This window comes from Phlebotomus papatasi, chromosome 3 (assembly GCF_024763615.1).
Source record: "Phlebotomus papatasi isolate M1 chromosome 3, Ppap_2.1, whole genome shotgun sequence".
NCBI classification, from domain to species: Eukaryota; Metazoa; Arthropoda; class Insecta; order Diptera; family Psychodidae; genus Phlebotomus; species Phlebotomus papatasi.
Window position 1 is genome coordinate 33,400,875 of NC_077224.1, and position 20,920 is coordinate 33,421,794.

At 33.0% G+C, this 20,920-nt stretch overlaps 1 protein-coding gene across 1 annotated transcript; it reads right to left on the minus strand.

The window, feature by feature from the left end:
• Positions 1 to 3,176: 3,176 nt before the first annotated feature.
• Positions 3,177 to 12,914, minus strand: LOC129805352 (uncharacterized). The gene is made up of 3 exons (XM_055853222.1): positions 12,188 to 12,914; positions 11,991 to 12,095; positions 3,177 to 6,632 (listed from the first exon to the last, which is right to left on the minus strand). Exons 1-3 carry the CDS (start codon positions 12,323 to 12,325, stop codon positions 5,028 to 5,030), a joined length of 1,848 nt encoding a protein of 615 aa, XP_055709197.1. The 5' UTR covers positions 12,326 to 12,914; the 3' UTR covers positions 3,177 to 5,027.
• Between the last annotated feature and the right edge of the window lie 8,006 nt (positions 12,915 to 20,920).

A 20,920-nucleotide genomic window follows, 5' to 3' on the forward strand; every position in this document is an offset into this window, starting at 1 on the left:
TCACAGAAAAACCTATTATTTGGTTTAAAATCTCTAAAATACATTTGAATAAGGTGTGATCCTTCTTCCAAAGTGTATCAGTGCTTGTATTCGTAAGTAGTAAAATGTGAAGTGGCAATCGTTCGGCATTCTATGGCTCACACACAGAGAGACATTTCAACGAACCTATGTAGTCTCTTACTACATAGCAGGTAAACGTTCAGAATTGGCCCCCTGGTGCTTTGCAAAAGTAATCTAATGCCGTTGTCCATCAATTTCTAATTAGAGGTCAAACTTTAGACATAGTGACTAGTGACTGTCGTTTTTCTCTTGAACTTGGCCTTCATTTTTCAATTTTTAAAATGTTAGTTGTTTTAGAGATTCACTAGGTTAAGTTTGGATTTATTGGAAAGTATAAAAGAAACGTCTCCCCTTCGACTCGAAATCGAATTTCCTCAGAAAAGTTTGTATTGTATACCCCCTAATTCAGACCCAAGGTATTCATTGGTGATTATAGCCAGAAGATTCGAAAATTGTTGTTCTCCCTCTACAGCAAGATCAAAAAGGTAAAAATTGCATTTTCTGGGTAGGGTGGCGGCATTACTTATGGACTGCGTCGACTTATGGCTTCGTCACAGTTTTTGCCAGAAAACCAAAAAAAAATGTGATGTGCTATCATAAAACATGAAATATTTATAATTTTTAGGTTTTTCGAAACCATTTTGTGACAAAATGTGAATATTTTACGAGGAGGCCAGAAGTAAAAACGGTCCACAAGTAACACCGCCACCCTATAAGATGGTAAAAAGCAAGAGATAGAGGTTGTGGATGCTTTCGGGACTAAAATATCGACAACTCAGAATATAAGTCGAACAACTCGTTTTTTTACAAAAATCGTTTTATTGGCTTTTTGTAGACTTCTTTACACACCCTCTACCTTTCTTGTGAACATAATACTTGAAATATAATTATTTTCAAAGTTATACACTAAAAAAAAGAGGGTGCGATTGACTTTTTTCCTCGTAACTTTAACACTTTTTAGGTTAAAAGTATATCAACATTTTTTAATGTTAATTTTACACCTTTTTAAGTGTAAAATTGACATGAAAAAGGGTAACTTTAACCCATAATACACCTAAAAATCATAATATTTACACCAATTTCGGATCAATAATGCAGGGTAAAATTAACATTTCCGGAATGTTATTTTAACTTTTTCGGATTTCTCTCAGTGTGGAGATTTTAAATCTAATAAATCTTATACTCTACATGTAAACTCTCAGCTTCAAATCGCTCCCCTGTAAAATTTGCCTATACTTCGAGTTATTCGTTTCTTATTCTGAGCGATCGATATTTTTCCCGCTATCGTTCTTCTCCCGCAGAAAGATGTTTTTAAGATTTTTCAGAGTGTAATAAAATTTACTGAATAAACATGGTTTTGAAGGGGAAGAAGGGGAGTGGAGGGGGGAAGAGCAAAAACTGTTCTAGATAATTTTGACTTATGTGGGGTCGTTGAAATCCGGAAGTCGATATCTTTTACCACTTGGCCTCTAGCTGCTCTAGCTGTATCACAAGTTGAAAAAAAGTGGATTATATAACTGCTCTCTCTTTAAGTTCGAGCAGTAAAAAGGACTTTTTCAAAGCATAATGCCTGATTAAGAAATCAAGTAATATCCTATAACACAAGTATAAAAACGTATAAGTACAAAGGTTTACTAATTCGACTCAACTTAAGGACATCCTATAAAGCATTTTTTTTTGTAAGAGAATGAAGTGCTTAAAAGGAAAATGAGATCCTATTTTGATTTCCTGGTTCGACTTATGGGAGAGAGGGTTGAATCCATGTCCGAAAGAATACAATTTTAGACCTTTTTGACCAGTTTTTAACAGTTGAAAAAGCTTTGTAAAATACTCTGACGGACAATACTTTTTCCATATGTTAGATAGCTGAATAATATTATTCAAAGAGATATTTAATAGAAAATTATTTTAGGATAGCATCTGAATTACGAGTTTCAGTGTTAGTTAAGCAAGAGCCACCTCATTTTGAATATAAAAGATAAAAACAGATGTATAATTGATTTCAACAACTTAATTTTTAAATATTGGTACAGGTTTTTCGGTAATTTATAAATCGTTTTCGAATTGCGATTTTATACTAACCGGAGGCAGCCAAAATCCCGAATGCCAAAATCCCGAAAGCCAAAATCCCGAATATTCAAAATCCTGAAAGGGATGAAATTATACGGAGGAAAATGTTTAGAATAATTTCCCAAGACACAGAAAATTTCCCTTTGTCTCCAGCAAGCGCAGATGCAATCGTGGAAGTACCTATAACACTTTGAAGAATTCGGAATTTTGGCGTTCGGGATTTTGGCTTTCGGGATTTCGACCGGGACCCATACTAACAATCTATGAATCTATGAAGTACAAAGAAGCTTTGCGATTATGTTCGAATTCGTATGAACAATGGACTTAATGAGTTTAGCATCACTAAAATATTTTATTCTTTAAAACAATTCTGAAAACAAATTTGGGGACATAGCTTTAAAGTCTCTGACATTCCGTAAATTTTAATGAAATATGTATAAAAGACCCAATTGCGAAAAGTTGCAATATTTGTAAATAAATAAAGGTAAGGACAACTTGTATCAATGTAATAGACTTCCTAAACAACGTCGTTTATCTTTGGTCAGGTCTAACATCTCTACTAAAGTCACTACTAATTCAAGCCTGAACTTTTTTTCATTGGAAGAAGATATTGACATTTATTGACTGAGATGTGTTTTATTGGGGGATTTGTTCACCCCCTTGATTTTCCTACCATTTGCGTGAAATCCTTTGTGCTAATTTGGGGGAAAAGTAAAGACGGTGTGTCGAAGACGGATCACAAAGTAGAACAAGGAAAATTGTATTAAGTCAAATTAACCAACTTCTTCATTTCCCTGATGAATCTCAATAATACTTACCGGTTTTTGGGTCTCAAGCTTACATTCCTTCGCCTCAGCTGCGTGAAAATCACTCTCGGAAAACTGATCAATGTCATATATATCGAGATATGTCAATTTTATTCGAACACTTCCATCACGGCTAATTAAAAATAATTGCTGGGCCTTTTTCCCAAAAAAAAAAAAAAAAAAAAACTCAAATCAATCACTGGAAGCCTGTGGGAATGTGGGAAAGGCGAAACAGATGAATTATTAATGAAAAATAAAATCACTTTATTTATTAAAGTTCTATAATCACTAATGAAATTACAGCAAAGGAAAATTAAGTTAAGAAATCATTTCCTTTATCTCTTTTTTTCCACAATCTGATATGATTTTTTTTAAGGTAAAATCATAAATATAGCTTTTATAAGTCTTTACATAGCACATTCTCTCTATGTACTTTCTAAATAAATTAATTACAATGTTTAAGTTACTAGTTTTAGCTGCAATAGAAATAAATGATTTTATATGGAGATTATTTCCTCCTTCATTTGGTATAATAGCGTCTATTGAAGCAATTTTCTTGCTCATTTTCCTTCATGTGATTACTAGAAAATCGTTTTTTTTTGCACACGAATGAAAATCTTCTGCATTCCTTTTCATCTGCTTTTTTTCTTTTGAGGTAAATTACCTTTTTTTGAAAAAGAAAAAAAAACGATTATTTCATTTATTAAGCCTTTTATTTTTTGAGCTAGAAAAGCCATTGTTTTTCCTCTCTACTCAGTATGGGGTTCAGGAGGATGGGTTGAAAAAAGTGAAAATATTTCTATTTTCCATTTATGCGATTTTCCTTGAAATTTCTCACTTAACTCGCACCCACAAAATATTTTTCAGTGAAAATGAGTTTGAGAAGAAAATCATCCTCTCCTACTTACTCAATTTTCTTTGGCACTCCAATTTATTACCAATTTATTCAATTCCCTCAAAAACATTACGCCACGGCTTTTTTGATGGTGGGAATTGTATTTGATACAACAATTATCCCTTTTTCTTTACTTATCTTCTTTCTTAAAGAAGAATCTTTAAGATTTTGGGCGCGACTTTTCTTGACATCATTGTTTTAATTTCAGCAATTTAATATAGTGAATTTATCAAAGAGAAGGGCACTAAATTACATATTTATATTAATACGGCAAATACAGCCACATATATTCTCTTAGTATAGAGGGAGATACCCAACATTGAAATTTTACTTAATAACATCGTGTTCGATCGTATTATACCATTCCCAAAATTTCATTATTTAACAACATGCTATTTAAATGTAATTGCAGAGATATTTATAAGTCATACGTTCAAAAATTTTAATCATTCGGATAAGTGCATTTTAAATAAACCAAAATTCAAATTTTAAATAATATATTTTATTAATCAAAAACATATATTTGAAGAAGAAAAAATAATGGGCTAAGTAACAATCTTCTTTTCAGTATTGCAACAAACCTGCAGACTTCTAACTATGCTCTTCCTGACCAAGCGGTCTTTTAAAATAAAAGCAATTTTATTTCATAAAACTACAAAGTATTCAATACATTTATTAACAAAAATAAATCATACTTTCAATAAAGCCCGCTTGAGTCTTGCTTGTCTGGTCCCTCTACAACTCTTGCGCCCTGTTTTTCAATATTTCCAACTTCAAAGCATGTAAAGTAACGACTTTGAAATCAACTACTTCAACACACTTCATGAATATAGAAAATCCTTTAATATAAGTCTCCTTAAACCTATCCATTCAAATTCCTCTTCACAATACTCTTTCATGTTGCGATGAATTCTCTGTTAATATATTTGAGTACCCTTCTACCTTTGCAAACTTATCTAAGTCACAACTTTAAAAATCTTGGATCATCGGTCCATTAATGCTTTAAAAAAGTCTTAAGTTGTAGCAATGCATAATTTTGATTATCATCTTTTTATGAGATTAATTGCTGGGTACCCCCTGTACATACATCAATACACCTCAATCGATTCACTTCATCCATAAGTATCCATTTCATTTCGTATTTCCAATTTTCCCCTAAACCCCGCGCTGGGTGTTTCGCTGAATTCGTGTTTCGTTTAACGCAATTTGCGTCGCTTCGTTGCGTTCTGCGGAGTGTTATTGATCGTCAGCACATGTTTTTTTGTAGGCGGTGGGCGAGTTGGTGATGGTGGTAAATTTTGCAGGTGGCAGGTGTCCTTGAGGTGTGCGTAGATGGATGACACGCGCTCGAGAAGAGCCGAGCTGTACTTATGGGCAGTGCGATCAGTGATCGAAGGTGTTTTGATGCAGTCATCACCTCCGAATTCGCATACCCGATAGTGCTGAAGAATGGCTGAATCTGCGGGAACATTTAACGTACCACGTCCAGGTACGAATTCCCAAACAAAGTGATTTCCAGCCTCTATAACAACTTCTGGACGACATATATACTTGGATCGTTGCTTCTGAGGATGCAGTTTGGATCTTCGTCTAGTTTTACGTTGTGTCAAGAGGTTTGCCCGTAGATCGGCATTGGGGGTGTCAGTATCATAGACAATAGGATCGTCGGCGAATTGAAGATAGAAAAAGGCATTTTGAAAGGAATAAGCACCAGTGTTGCGTGCATTGATGCGTTTCGCTAACCAAGCTAATAATTCAGTTAGAGTATAGTTATGCTTAGGGATGATGTACTCATCCAAATCAATAAGTGCCACATGGGTATGCCGGTACATGCTCCTATACAGGCAGTCATTCAAAGCAGCAAAGAGACCTTCTGTGCGAATCTCCTTCTGCGATTGCATCCTTAGGTTCCAAGGAAGGAGTGATACTTTAACCGGACGTTCGACTGTTAGATTATTACGTAGATGTAATTGATGAATATCTCCATTCATATAATGTTTCAAGATGCAAGCAGTCCTAGGTCCGATGGTATGGTTATAGAAGGTGAAATGCGATACGCCTAAAATTGAATTGAGCTCTAGGAACTCTAACAAATAGAGGGCCTTGTCGTAGTTAAAATGTAATGGCTTAACGCAAACACCTAACTCAGTTGTATTAGTTGCCGTTCGGTTAAGATCGACTTCGCGATCTGTATTGCGGAGTAATAAAACATTACCTGGTGGAAGACGCAATCGAGCTACAATGCTTACAGCGTATGGAACGTTAAGTTTCGCTGCACGCAAAGGGCAAATTATGAAGCAAGCACTGTATTTCAGGTTCCAGTTTTCACGGATGACTTTTACCCGAGCCATCACTGATGCGGAGTAGTGAGTGCCGTTTGCAGTGGGATACCAAAAGCGACACCAGACTCGTTCCGGACCTCGCGTCTTCGTAGCCCCTATTACCCTAACCATGCGTGCGTCGCGACGATCATAAAAGGCTGAGAAGACGAAGAATTTGAAGCGGGTTCCGTTGACCACTTGCCAAGAGCCATCCGTAGCAATTCTACTAGCATTGCCAATGCGTGGATACTGTGGTAGGGTCTTTTCGATTTTAGGATCCAACAGCTGACCCCATGGTATAGCGTGAATTCCAGCCGCGGCATTATGAGCCCGATTATCGCCATCAGAAGCCACAGGGATTGGAACTTGGATGTTGGCCGAGTCGAAAAGGATGGGATCATTAAGACGAAATCCACCCGTGTGATCCCGTGTAAATTTCTCACGCATGAACAGGGAAGGTTCTTCGAAGTTATAATCCAACTTAAGGGCAAAGAAAGTGTTGTTAAAAAATATTAGAGGTAGTAAGGGTCATGTTGAATATTGCTACAGAGAAATTCAGTTTGTGCAAATGCATATCAGTGTGAGAACCATTTACTTTCAAAAAATAGCATATAATGCAAAGAAAACTTTCTCTAAATGTTTTTCCTCTTTAAATTAAATCAAACGACTTTCACGAAACTTTGCTAACTCTGTAAGGCAATTTCAAGAAAATTTTTCGCAGCAACTTGAACCTCATTTCCAAATCTCTTTTCTCATTTGTTGCTACACTTTTTTAATGTCTTGCACTCAATTTGTTAAACTTTTAACATAATTGGATGACTTTATTGATTTTTCATGACCATTCACTACATTTTCAGGATATAATCATTTATCAGAACTAGATATCAGTTTTAAACGAAAATTAAAAAAAAAACTCATGAAGTATACTTCACTTTTTTCACTATATATATATACTTATATATACTATATATATGTATACTTCACTCTTCACTTTTTTGGGTTAAATATGGCTTATTATGATAGAAACATGTTATTTTGCAATTTTGCGTGTTATTTTTGCTCTCGGACAATCAAAGTACAAACACAGTTGCTAGAAGTGATGATAAGCATTGTGTAACCATACATTTATTAAATACTGTAACATTAAATTCCTGAATGAAAAAGCATGTGAAAATCTGAGTAAAAAATCAATTCTACTTAAAACTGGAGGTATCACAATTAAAGTAATAATTAAGAAAAGATTAAAACTTTAAATTTAGTGATTAACGATATTACTTTGAAATTCTTTGAATAATACAAAAATGTGTTAAATTTTTTTCTAAAATCAATAAATATTTTTAAAATTTGCTCATTTTGTTTGCTCGATAAAGAATTAAATAAAAAATGTGAAACACTCGCACTTGTGACTGATATACTAAATATTCACTAATATAAACTTCGCATGATTTCCATTCTATTTGTAAAATTTTCAATGGTTCAATTCACATGCTCATGAGCTTGAGCATTTTGCAAAGGTTTTTCCACTGGGCAATTTGTTATTAAATTTACTGGTTTACAACCGATTTATACAGATCACTGAAAATATCGCCTAAAACAGCTGAGGATAAATATAATTAAATAGACGAAAAATCACCTGTCGGTACGTAACCTATTGGATTCAGTCTTGTCAGATATTCCAAAACCTTTGAAAACCGTTATTAGAAACCATTACACAGATAGATAGATAGATACTTTATTTCCAATGTGTACCTTGGATGCGTCTGCCGCCGCATTATTAAGAGAAATTCAACGGTATTACCAGCATGGTACGATATAGACGAAATGTTTGGTCAAGTAAGATCCAAAACACATTTTCAACCAATTTTTTTTTGTAAATATAAAACTTCAATTGTCAAATATAATATTAAATTTTAAGGGAAGAAAAGACGTGAGTAAAATGAAGATCATATCGTTAATGATCTTTGAGTTTGGGTTAGCTTATGGAGATGGAGATACCCGAAGGTCTCTCGCTGTCTGTATCCAGTTGGACTCTAATATAACAAAGTAATTCCATAATGATATATTTAGTTTAATGACGTATTTTAGACGTAAAAACGGACACACACTGTGATATAATTTTTCGGAGATTGTTTGAAACGCGAAGTTAATGTTCAGAAAAATATTTCCCTAGAGACTGAAATTTGGGATATAAAAAAACGAGAGAATTTAGTTGTAGTCCAAACATCAAAAGTTGTATTTAATAAGTAGCGCGGAGAAAACAAAATTTTATCTCTATATGGCCAATTTAATTCTCTAATTAAATAAATTAAATTAAATAAAACACACATTCAGTACTTTCAAACCAGTGAAATAGTAGGGGAGACTGGGGCAAAAAGTCACAAAACGGATATTTTATTTTTTTTTACAAACTACTCGAACGCCCCAGAAATTTCTAATTAGTTCAGTTTTCTAAGAAATTTACCGCTCTACAACTTTGTGAAAGTAATTTTCCTCTATTTTGTAAGGAAATACGTTTATCGAGCCGATTTCTAAAAGGTAATTTTGTGACCATTCTCAAAAATGCTGGGGCAAATAGTATCAGGCATGGGATATTATCATATTTTGATTCGCTTTGTTACGGGATTCCGTAAATTAAAAAATACCTAGATAACATATTTTCATAGGAAATTTATTCCTCTACATTCAGGCGTATTTCAAAAATGATTTCATAAATTTACTCCCAATGGGAGACAAACTTGCATAATTGTATGTGCATAATTCCGTCAAGTGCATAATCCTGAAGTACTTAATGCCAGGACTGAGTGTACCTATTGCCTTACAAGGATGTACTGCGTTAGTTCATATTAGGTGAGATTCTTAACAATCTCACCTACTATTTAATTTATAAAATCAATTATCCGTGAGATTCCTGATTAAATTCGTGACGATCCAAGGTACAGAGTACAGAGAGTGCATGTTTGCAATTATACATATTTTCATTATTATTATTATTATTAATTTTTTTGTAAAATAGTAAATATTCAAAGGCACAGATGGGTAAATGAATCATTAATACGTATACTAAAAAACATTTACAAAAATATCAAAAAGTAAATATGGAGCATGTCTTTTAACATTCCGATCCGTGGTGCTCTTCCCTTATATCTTTAATTTTTTTCATAACTACTTTTTCAAATTCTTTTTTTTTTTTTTTGAGGAATTAAAAAAATATTTCTCGCAATTGCCAATCTCGAAAATTTTGATTTTTTTTACAATTAATCAGTAACATTTAGTACTAAATTTCTTTAAGAAAAGAGCTTCCACTTTTGAGATTAACTTCTTATTATTTTATTTTTCAAAAAAATCCTTCAAGTACTTAAACTCAAACTGAAGGTTCTCCTTTTTAGGGAATATTGCACCTCAATGTAGTGTATCTACACTACACCGTGGATTACCCCTATAATGCTTTACCAAAACGAATTCAAACCAGGAACATTTACGAAAATCCCATAGAATCTTTTTCAAATAACGGGTCTGCAAGGTCAAAATTCAAAATTACGTTAGTGAAAGTATTTCTCAACCGAATGGTATCATGTTTGTGCTCATTAGAAAGGTATTGGAATTCTGATCGGTATTAAATCGATTCATAACCGACATGATTTATTAGTCGGTTCAAATTTGTTGTGAACCGGTAAACGATAAAAGGTGCGACTGTACTTTTGAGTAACAACGTCGAAGTCAGAAGTTCGAACATTTTGCAAAGCATGGGACGCTTGGCCACGTTGGTCACCCCTTTTTTTTTCGTAATTCTATACAAATAAAAATATTATACTTAATTATACGCTTTTAGTTGAAACATATTTTTGTGTAACGTCACAAAGCACGATAATCGTATCAACGAGTATTTTTTCTCACTGTTATTCATAAATAAGTCTTATCTACTCTATTAACCGCGTTAAGACTCATTCTATCGTTCGTTTTCATTTTGTGTTGGATGGAAGCACTAGTCCGTTGAACTGCCCAAAAATTATACCTTATAATATTGTTCACACTGTGTTCTTTTTAGTGTGTTTCTAAATACTTCTTTCAGCATTCTTGACATATTTCTCTGAAAGCTTTGAAATGCCACATGACCATATACGAGTAATGTTAGTTTTATCAATTGAGCCGATCAGTCAATAATAACTAGGTTCTTATTAATAAATTTGTTCCTTTAACCCTGATATACATGAGAAGTGGGGTCAACTGTAGAAAACCAAAATGAAAACTATATTGAATTGAAATGAAAATTGAATTTTGAGATGTTGTGGAGTTAATGGTACATTGAGAAAAAAGGGGGTGCGATTAACTTTTTTTCCTCATAACTTTAACACTTTTTAGGTGTAAAAATATATCAAGAACATTTTTTAATGTTAATTTTACACCTTTTTAAGTGTAAAATTAACATGAAAAAGGGTAATTTTAACCCATAATACACCTAAAAAGCATAATATTTACATCGATTTTGGATCAATAATGCAGGATAATATTAACATTTCCGGAATGTTATTTTAACTTTTTCGGATTTCTCTCAGTTGAAGATAATTTAATTAAACCGAGGGATTATTCTTATTTATTCCGCGACGAGCCACCAACTCGCTTATTCTAGAACTCGCGGGAGACTTGTCTTTACCCATTGGAGGGCTAACCCCTGCGCAACCCAAACGCACTCGGTGACTGTTCACGAAAGACTGAAAGGAATAGACATGCGCATAGCCCTCCTCAAGACGTTACACCTAAAGTAACGACTTCTATCCCAGCGAGCGAGCATAGATACGAGGGTGACTGTAATACTACTTTATAGGGGACTATATTCAAATTCAAACAGAACCGTTGAGCGCTGTTCTACACAGTGCGCTATAACTTTAGAATTTTTGGAAATCAAAATCACGTCAACAAATGTTTACTTTTAACCCGAATTGGATAATATTAGATTTATTTGGTACACCTTTAATTTGCTTCATAGTGTATATATGTAAATTTCTCTAGTGTGTAGACTAGAGGATCTTATACAAAAATTTAAAAATAAAGTGCTTCAAATTACAAGACCTATAAAGACCTCAACAACGCATTTCGTCTTTTAAAAGGATCATTTTAATCGATTGCCCAAAGAATAATTATTTGTATGAGAAACAGTACTGAATTGGATGATCATTTCACGCTATCACTAATTTTAATAAAAGATGATAATATTAAAAGAATTCCCAACATTTCAAAATTTCAAGTGCCTATTTGCTCTTATTGTAAAACAGTTAGAATTTATTAGATGACCAATTAAATAAATTCAAACTTAAAAACGGATTTAAGTATTAAATCAAGGAATAAAACATACAATAAATTACAATGCAAATCAAACTCATTAACGTACATCCTGTATTCTTGATAATTGACTCAGTAAATTGGTCACTGTTTGCATGCTTATTACTCAATCAACAAGTTACGTTACCTATCAGTAAATAGAAAACCACCATACTGAAAAACCTGACCTTTAAATAAAATTATACATAAAGGAAATCTAACTTACAAAAGAACTGCGAAATATCTAAAATTGATTTGCTCTCCCTCTTGGTTTTTAAAATCAGAACAATTAAATTTTCATGGACATTATGTCCAGTATTTGTGTACTCATAATGCACCTGTACTCTGTACAATTCCAATTATTTCATGAAAACTAAAAATAGATGAAAATAATCGTGACGTGAGGATAGTACAATGGTTCTGCACATGACAAATCTCCTAACGTTTATAGTTTTGAAGGAATGAGAAATGGAGAAAATTGGTTGTAAATTGCTGGTGATTTTTCATAGAATATTTTATTACCTTTGTGTCTTCGTAATCAGGGATGGACTCTCCTAATCGATTGGACAAGCTTACATGACGAAGAAGGGAGCCACCTGTTCGACTTCTATCGTCAATCATGAAAACCTTATCACGGTAGAGGGGGTGGTAGAGGTGCATTGAAAATAATTATTATTTGAGTATTTGAAAACTAGCATTGAAAAGGGTATTTGTCATACCTCTGTGAGTATGATAATGCCGAAGATAGCGAAAAAGGCAACAACAATAAGGAAGCTCATGCCTGCACGGTCCCTGGTTCCCCATGTTGTCCTCTTGATGCGTTTCTTGCGCCCCGGTGGACTCGCACTCACATACATTTTAAATTTCTTCGTTAAATCACACAGTATTCATCCACTTTGCCATGGTGATGGCTCCGGAGGTGAGTTCTCGTCCTTTGTGCCCAACTACCTGATGCAGATCCACCACTCAGGGGTCTCCTCAGCTCTTTGCACTGTCAACCCACCCAAGTTTTCCGATGCGCACTATTGGAATTTTTGGGACAAGTGATACGGTGTTTGATGTTCAAGGAAAATCTTTTTTGATTAAATTCTTTTCCTCTGTTACACCGTTCGTCACGTTCTCAGACTTCACTGGTGATATCAAACACTCAAACTATGTAATACAAAACTTTTACACAATCAACATGACATCTCAGTGCAACTTTTTCTCACACTCTCGTCGACACTTTCCTTGTGCAAAAGTCGCTTCACACACTTACGAATAGGGCACAAGGTTCAAAAGGATAAGCGCGGACGCGTACTGTAAGAGTAATATTTACTTTTAATTTATTTCACTTAGGATTTTAATGATTTATTTTGTTCCTTTTGTCACAAAAAGTGGACACCACAGTCCTCTTGCGGCCATGTTAGCGACTTCGACGAGACGACTGAAGGATGCCAAAGGACATGCAAGGCATGCGCAGTTGCTGAGGAATCGCACTCTGGCACTGCACAAGTGTAGCAACCAGATTGAAACTATCGCAGCAATATTTTATTAAAATTCTATACCTTTCAGCTCTATCAACTTTTTTCGAATGATAGGTGGAGATCGTGTGCGGATTGATTTCTTGAATATTACCTTATTGTCGCCGAGTTACACTATACATTATATACTCCGTCTTCAATTTATTATATATACCTTATTTTATTGCTCGACCTCATAAACAAAAAAAAAAACATAATGATAAGCTGATATTAGATATAATTTTAACATGTCTAAAAGAAAGGTCTTTAGGAACTGGGCAATATTTCGGGCAACTTGAAATATCGGACACTTTTAGTGAAATATCGGACACTGCAACTACATTGATTAATCTTCGAATTTTTACTAAATAGTATGTTTTCCTGCAAAATATTTATTGTTTTCAGAATACAATAACATAAAATCCGTTAAATTTTAACTAAAATTGTTTCACTGCAACATTATGTGAAAAGGATTTTTACAAAAAAAAACAGCAGAACTCCGTATTGTTTAAAATTTTGTTTGCCCGAGGTAGAGCAGAAATAATTTCCCAACGAAGTTTTTAAATACTATTTTTATACATTCATTAAATATTGCCTTAATTTGTATTTAAGGTAATTAGTCCAACAAATCTATAGTGACATATTTAAAGTGCATCATGGTTTTTTTTTTTTCAAAACCTAGATATTTTAAGCAGTTTCCCTATAAGCGTGTGTTTCTAAATATCGTTCACGTCGCTTTTTCTCAAAAATCTCACTAACTTTGGATTTCTTTTTCAATTCCTAAATTATATAATGACTAAAGAAACAAACAGAATCTTTCTTCATACGAAAAAACTTGGTGTACGATATTTCACGCACTATTGTGAACATTGAATTTTCATGCAATAGTTGGTCCGATTATTACCTAAAACAATATCAATTTTTATTAGTTAAATGCTCGCAGTTTACCCGAAGTATGTGTATATGTTATATAACTCCTGGTTTTTTTTTTAACCATTATAAGTTTGTCCCTTTCACCCCCCATACCTCCGCGAATCCGACGATTCCTGAGTAATTAGGTCATTCTGTTTGTCAGTTCACCGGTTACCATACCCAAAAGCCCAAACCGTTTGAGATATAGCATTGGTAAAACAAAAAGGATAAAATTGATCCTTTTGCAAAGGATGGATCAAATTAACATGTTCTATTATGATAAATGTGCATTCAGTTATCGAAATTTGATCCAACCTTTGCAAAAGAACCAAATTTGATCTTTTTATTTTTACCAGTGAGGTCCTTCGAAGAAACCCTTATAAAACAGCTAAAGGATCCTTAACATTCCCTTCGTTTTCCTTCAACCCCTTACCTCTCCCTCCAAAACGATATTTTTCGGGATTACACGGGAAAACCTTGCGCATTTTTATTTTTACAAATCAGCATTCTCTAGCGAACTAACTTACCCAAATCAACCCCCGCCCTTTTCAACCCCTCCAAAAACATGATTTTTTGACTTTGAAAAAAATTGGCCCTAGCGATTTCAATGGTTTCCGATATGTTTTGTAGTTAGCCGAGCTGAACATTTGGTCCTTAGACAATTTTCACTGGTTAATCAACCACCCTGGAGGGCCTAATTTTCAACGAATTTGGTTAAATTTGGACATTTTTAAAAAAATATTTTAATTCTGAACCCGACTGCGTCGATCACAATTGGCGGTTAATCGGTAAAGCTTAGGCTAATAGCCCTAATTAAAAAATACTGTTTTTCGCTCTTTTTCAGTCTTTTGACCCATATAAAATTCAAACGGTAAGAGATATCGACTTCCAGTCTTCGTTGACCCCTCCTCAAATGACATTATCTCGAAAGTAATTTCTTTATCTTTTCTCGCTCCCTCTTCATGCGTTCCCTAACCCCCTAAAATACGTCAAAAATTAGGTTTTTCTAACATTGCAAAAAAACGACTAGCGATTTCAATGATTTTCGGATATATCTTGTAGTTAGACGAGCTGAGCATTTCGTCCTTAAACACCTTTCACCGGTTAATTCGCCATCTTGAATTATTTAAGGCCAAAAGCCTAATTTTCACTCGTTTAGCTCAATTAATTAATAAAGAAATTTTAAAAAATTAATTTTTTAAACCCTCTTAAAATTAAAATTAAGAGGGTTTTAAAATTTAAAACCCTCTTCTTGAACAATTTTCAACTTCAAGATGGTTTTATGGTGATTTATAGACAAATTTAATTCGACAATAATTTTATATGCACCAGAAAAATTTGCGAAAAGGAATATAATGCAGAGCTCCTTCTCGAGAGTTCGAGCAGCTCGCAAAGCCTCGGACGCTTTGCCACCCCTTTTTAAATATACTTTTTGAAAATTTTTGGAAAAACAGAAATTGGTATAAGAGTGACAGAAAGTTATGAATCCACTTGCATTAATCCACATGCATTAATATTTTAATTTGATTCCACCATCAAAACTAATGAACTTCTCTGATTCTTATGAAAATTTCAGTTAATTCACTAAAACTCTTTGGCATTTCGTTAAACAGCTATAATTCGATTTTGATATACTTTAAAGTTTAAAGACTTGGCATAAGTAACACTTAACATTTTGCTTTTATCCCAATTAAATTTGAGCGAATTATTTTGCAGAAGAGAAACTCAGGAAAATTTATATAAGAGAAAAAAGGAACATTTTCGCAGAGATTTTTCTATAATGTTAAAATCTCAATGGTGTGAGCTTCCAAAAAGTTCAAAAGTTAGTTTTTTTTTAACTGCTCTCATTCCAACACATTGATTATAATATAATTACTGCTCTTGCAATATTAAATGCAACATTTTTCTCTTCATCTGACTTTCCGAAACTCGCACTTTTGGCACTTCATAATGAATGGCTCCAAGGGATGCACTGTTATACCGAACAATGTGTGCCAAAAACCTTCATCATGTGCAAATTGACTTCATTATGGATAAAACCGCTTTAAACTTTTCCTCATTGTTGAAAACCAAAATTCACGAGAAAATTTTTCTCAACATTTTTCCACAATCACTTATCATTTTGACTTTAAAATCCAAAATTCTTACGGCTTTTATCATCCCTCATTTGTATATTTTTTAGAGATACCTCCAACCGTATATCGCTGGAGGCAAATGTTTAGAATTCCTAAATAAAGGCAGTATTCACTCATGAAATTCATTTTTATTCCGCAAAATAAAAATATTATCTCGAATATTTTAATTATACTGTCTTCTCAAAGTCCTACAACCAAACCTCGAAGCTTTCTCCTACTGCATTAATGGGGCATTTTTTTTACATACGTATACTTTAATATTTTTGGGAATGTATCATTAAGTCCATTAGAAACATCTTTAACAGGAATGTATATAGAAATTTTGGGAATTCAAATCGTCAAAATTGCGGAGGCAGCCAAAATCCCGAAATCCAAGATCCCGAAATCCAAAATCTCGAATGTTCAAAATCCTGAAAGGGATGGAATTATGTGGAGAATAATGTGTAGAATAATTCCCAAGACACTGAAAATTTCCCTTTGCCTCCAGCAACCGTGGGTGCAATAATGAAAGAAAATAATGCAATAATAAAAGTAGCTATGACACTTTTAAGAATTCGAGATTTTGGCTTCCGGCATTTTGGCCCATACAGGATTTTGGTTTTCAAGATTTTGGCGTTCATGATTTTGGCTTTCGGGATTTTGGCTTTCGGGATTTGGACTGGAACCCAAAAATTGATATCTTCTTCAAACAAATTATTCTAAAAATAAGAAATATAAATTTTTTATATTCCTTGTTCGAATTTCCTCTTGTCCGAATTTTCCTCTTTCATATTAGTGGCTGTAAATGATGATCTTGAGAGGATTACCACTTGGGCTTTGAACAATGGTTTTGTCCTCAATCCCCGGAAGAGCCAAGCTTTAGTCATACATACGAGAGGTAGGCATCCTACTACTTTTCCTTTGGTTCTCTCTGGTGAAATGATTCCATTTTCTCCTCGTGTGAGGAATCTGGGAGTCATTTATTTATTTTTTTAAAATATTTTGTGACGAAAAATTATTGAATATTATTGCATTTACTGGAAAATTATGCGAGACAACTCGAATTCTTAATCGGAGACCCTTAGTGTTAATTTTGCACAAAATATTTATCACGAAATTTAACGGGCTGAGTATTCTCGAGTCTGACAACCAGATGTGAAAGCTCTCATGAACTGAGTTTGTAAAGAATCTTACCAAAAACTTTCAACTCAATGCTAATCCTGTCTTGTATTTGGGGCTATTCTTCACCGAAGCTAATAATAACGTAAACTCTTTCACTGAAAAAATTAAACTAATGGCCTCTACACACTTGAGAAAATATGTCCATATTTGACATTATTTCCTACACAAGAGTGGTCGATTTCCTTCAATAGGAACACAAATTTCTCTAGTGTGTAGACGCCGTAAAAGGAAATTAATATTATTTTCCTATGCTATTATAATGTGAATAAAATTCTGAGTCTATTTTGCAATAAAATTAATTTATGTATTATCAATTTAAGTGCTTTTTTCTTAAAATGTTTCATTGGTCTTTCTTACAGATATCAAACACTTGAGTTGCACCTAAACAAATTTTAATAAGTCGTCATGTACAGAATAATGTTACCTTGAAAGCGTTCTGAAACGAGATTGAGGGAAAAGAGCTCAAAAATGTAAATAAAAAAATATTCTTCATATTTATTCTACCTCAAATGTATAAAAAGACAAGAGAAGCACCACAGTTGAAGACTAGATAAACACGAATGGGCTTGCTAAAGCAGAATCGCAGATGTTTCTCCCAAAAAATCCTTTCCACAATGTCGTCATGGTTGGAAAACTTCCGCCTCTCACAATTTAATTATTATTCTTTAATTTCCCGCCCGCCTATGAAAAGTCGCCGAGGAAAGCAGCACCTTGCAGGATCAGGAAGCCTAATGAATACAAAATATCTCATTTCATTAAAATGGTTTCAGTTAGTCCAATTGAATTTGATCCAAATCGATCCAATAAATACTGTTGCAGTTTAGTGAAAAAAATGTAAAAAAATTAAAAATTATAGTTGACATTGAGACAAATCGAAATAAAGCATTGTTGGTTTTGCACAGCGCAGATTCTTCCATTTATACGAAATCTGGTGCTCCGAACCGGATTGTAGATTGCTAATAATATTAAAATTGTCTGCAGGTAAAACATATTTACAAATACGTTTAACGAATAATTGCTTCTCAACTCCAATTTTATTGCTTGCACTCCACAGAAATACTACCAATAGCACGTATGCTGACATTTAGAACTGTTTTAAAAATATTTATTATTTAATATATAATATATTTTAAATGAGTTTTGAACTAAAAGTTTAATCTCGTTCCCAAAAGTTCACATAGTTTCGAAAACATTAATCGAATTTTTTTGGAAAAACTTGAAATTTTTCCTTTTGAAATTTTGAAAAGCTTGGGAAAAACAAAATAAATGGGGAAAATTCAATATCAATATCAAATTCAAAATTCAATATCTTTCTGTTTTTTGTCTGTAATTTTTTAGACATACAAACAATGGACAGATGGAAATAGTTTGATCTGAATATTAAAAAAATGGAGCCCTGTGGATAGAAATTTCTATGGGTTTCAAAATAAAATAAAAAAATATTATTATTATTTATTGTAATGCGAAATAAATTGAGTATTCCACAAAGCTAGGACGCGCTTTTTCACTTCTTTTAATATACCGTCAGCAATAAATTCTATTTCCTACGATATCCAATCGCAATATGACCAACTGCATACTTTTGCATTAAAAACCGTTTCTTTATCTCCCGTCGCCGTATTCTATGCAACAAAACTGCAGAACATTCCATATGATGGCAACAAAGTAAAAAAATATCAAGCGAGATGTTTGTTAATTTTCCAGGAAAGAGCATTTCAATATTTATTTTCAGGTTTTCCATAAAATTCAATTATTTCCTACCGAGTGCACTTTCATTCTGATATAGAGAAAAATATCCAATCGATATAAACTCAGTAAAAAGCACGTGAAAATTTTCAATCATCCCTTAAAAGTGCGGAGTTTCGCTGTAGTTCTCCAACATTATTGGTCAAATTAATGATTGAAATATTCTATAAATCGAGTTCTTTTTTCAACTACCCCCAGTATAATGAAATTCCCAATTATGATACTATGGATAGAGGTACATATAAATCCTATTTTAATTGATGTTGCACACAAAAGTACTAATACTAAATTAAACTTATTTTCTCACACGATAACAAATTGTTCAATTTTTGTATTTAAATATCCTAGGAAAGTTGTTCATTGATGCAACCAAAGAACATGACTTTAGGGTCCAGTGAAGCTTCCTCTTTTAATGACCAATCGAGTGGGAAGAGTAAAAGAAACTTATATAGAAATACTAGCTTTCTAGTCAATAGTGCATGACTGGTCAGGACATTGAGTTACAGAAAATTGCACAAAAGTAAATCTTGCTCGGGGAAAATTCTCACGAACAATGGTAAATGAAGTATTTCAGATTGGATTGAAAATGAAGCTCTGTATTCAATGTCTCTATTGAACTCCATTTAGAACAGGTACATAGCATACTTAAAAATTTAACAAAACATATTATCTTAAAACTATCCTTTCTTTAAGTTAAAATTGCTAAAAAAAAACTTTTAAAATTGAAGTCCATTGAATTGTCCATTGAAGGTCCATGGTAATATTTCTAATCGCTTTAACTAAGTATTTATTGTGAATTATAATAATTCATTCAAACCTTTTTTGAATCAAAATAATTAATATTATCGAACGATATTAATTTTCTTATTACTTAAAACCTAATTAAATACATTTTACAAAACTTTTTAATATCAGATTCCTCACAAAAGAATAAAATCACCAATGCATTTATTTTCAATCTCTTATAGCTGAAAAATCATCAAATATTACTCAACTTTTATAGCATCATTTAATTTGCCATTCCTTTTAAGTAAATTGCACTGAATGTTCCGTTCATGCAAGTGTAATGATTAAATAAATCAGCATTAATAATTCTATGAACTTTCTAATTGTCGCAGTATTGCTTCAATCAATTCAATCGTCAAATAAATTTATATAAAACTCCTGAATTTATCGAACGACATAGCAAAAGAGATGGAAAAATGAAAACATTCAGCATAATACTTGAACTCATGATTTACATTTAAACTTACGATGAAAACAAGTGATAAGCCCAGTTAAGCTTATGATAGCTAAGATTCTTTACAGACGACGTGTAGGGTGGGGTCACCACTTCCCGCCAGTAACCCACTTCTCGCCACTTATAGTTAAATCTAAGAAAAATCATGTAATACGAGTAATAAAAAGGATATCAGGAAGAAAAAGCAACGCTGAATATATTTTTTAATAATATTGTCAAAAATACTTGAGTTTGGGCTTTTCAAGTAGGTGGCGAGAAGTGGTTATCTTTGATTATATAATTATATATATATAATAATGATTATATATATAAAAATACATGTTTTTAAGTAATCCACCGTAAAATTGAGGGACTATTAGTGTGATATATCTATAGACAACATATCTAAGAAACTTTCTGTCACATTTAAGTTACTTTATAATAAGGGTTTAAAAATTATAATTTAATTAATTTCAGTTTTTCCTAAAAGTGGCGATAAGTGGTTACTCCACCCTAGGGGAATTCTGTAATACTCTTGTAATTCCATTTGACAAGATATGTTGGAATCTAAGCAGATCTTTTCGGAAAAGTGATCCTCTAATAGTGACATTGCAATTTAAGCTCACGTGACAATATCAGACAATCAGACTACTTATTTATTTATGACAATTCAAATGACAATGAATTTTAATAAACAAATCAACCAAGACGGACTGCATTAGCATAATATCAATAAGTAAAGAGATTTCATTAAAAATTCAATTAACTGCATGTATT

Bases quoted from the DNA above. Each gene is read 5' to 3' on its own strand.
- LOC129805352 (XM_055853222.1), bottom strand. From the start codon at position 12,325: ATGTATGTGAGTGCGAGTCCACCGGGGCGCAAGAAACGCATCAAGAGG. The intron at 12,096-12,187 runs GTATGACAAATA...TACCGTGATAAG, and splicing joins GCATTATCATACTCACAGAG to GTTTTCATGATTGACGATAG. The intron at 6,633-11,990 runs GTAATAAAATAT...TTTGCCCTTAAG, and splicing joins CTGATTACGAAGACACAAAG to TTGGATTATAACTTCGAAGA.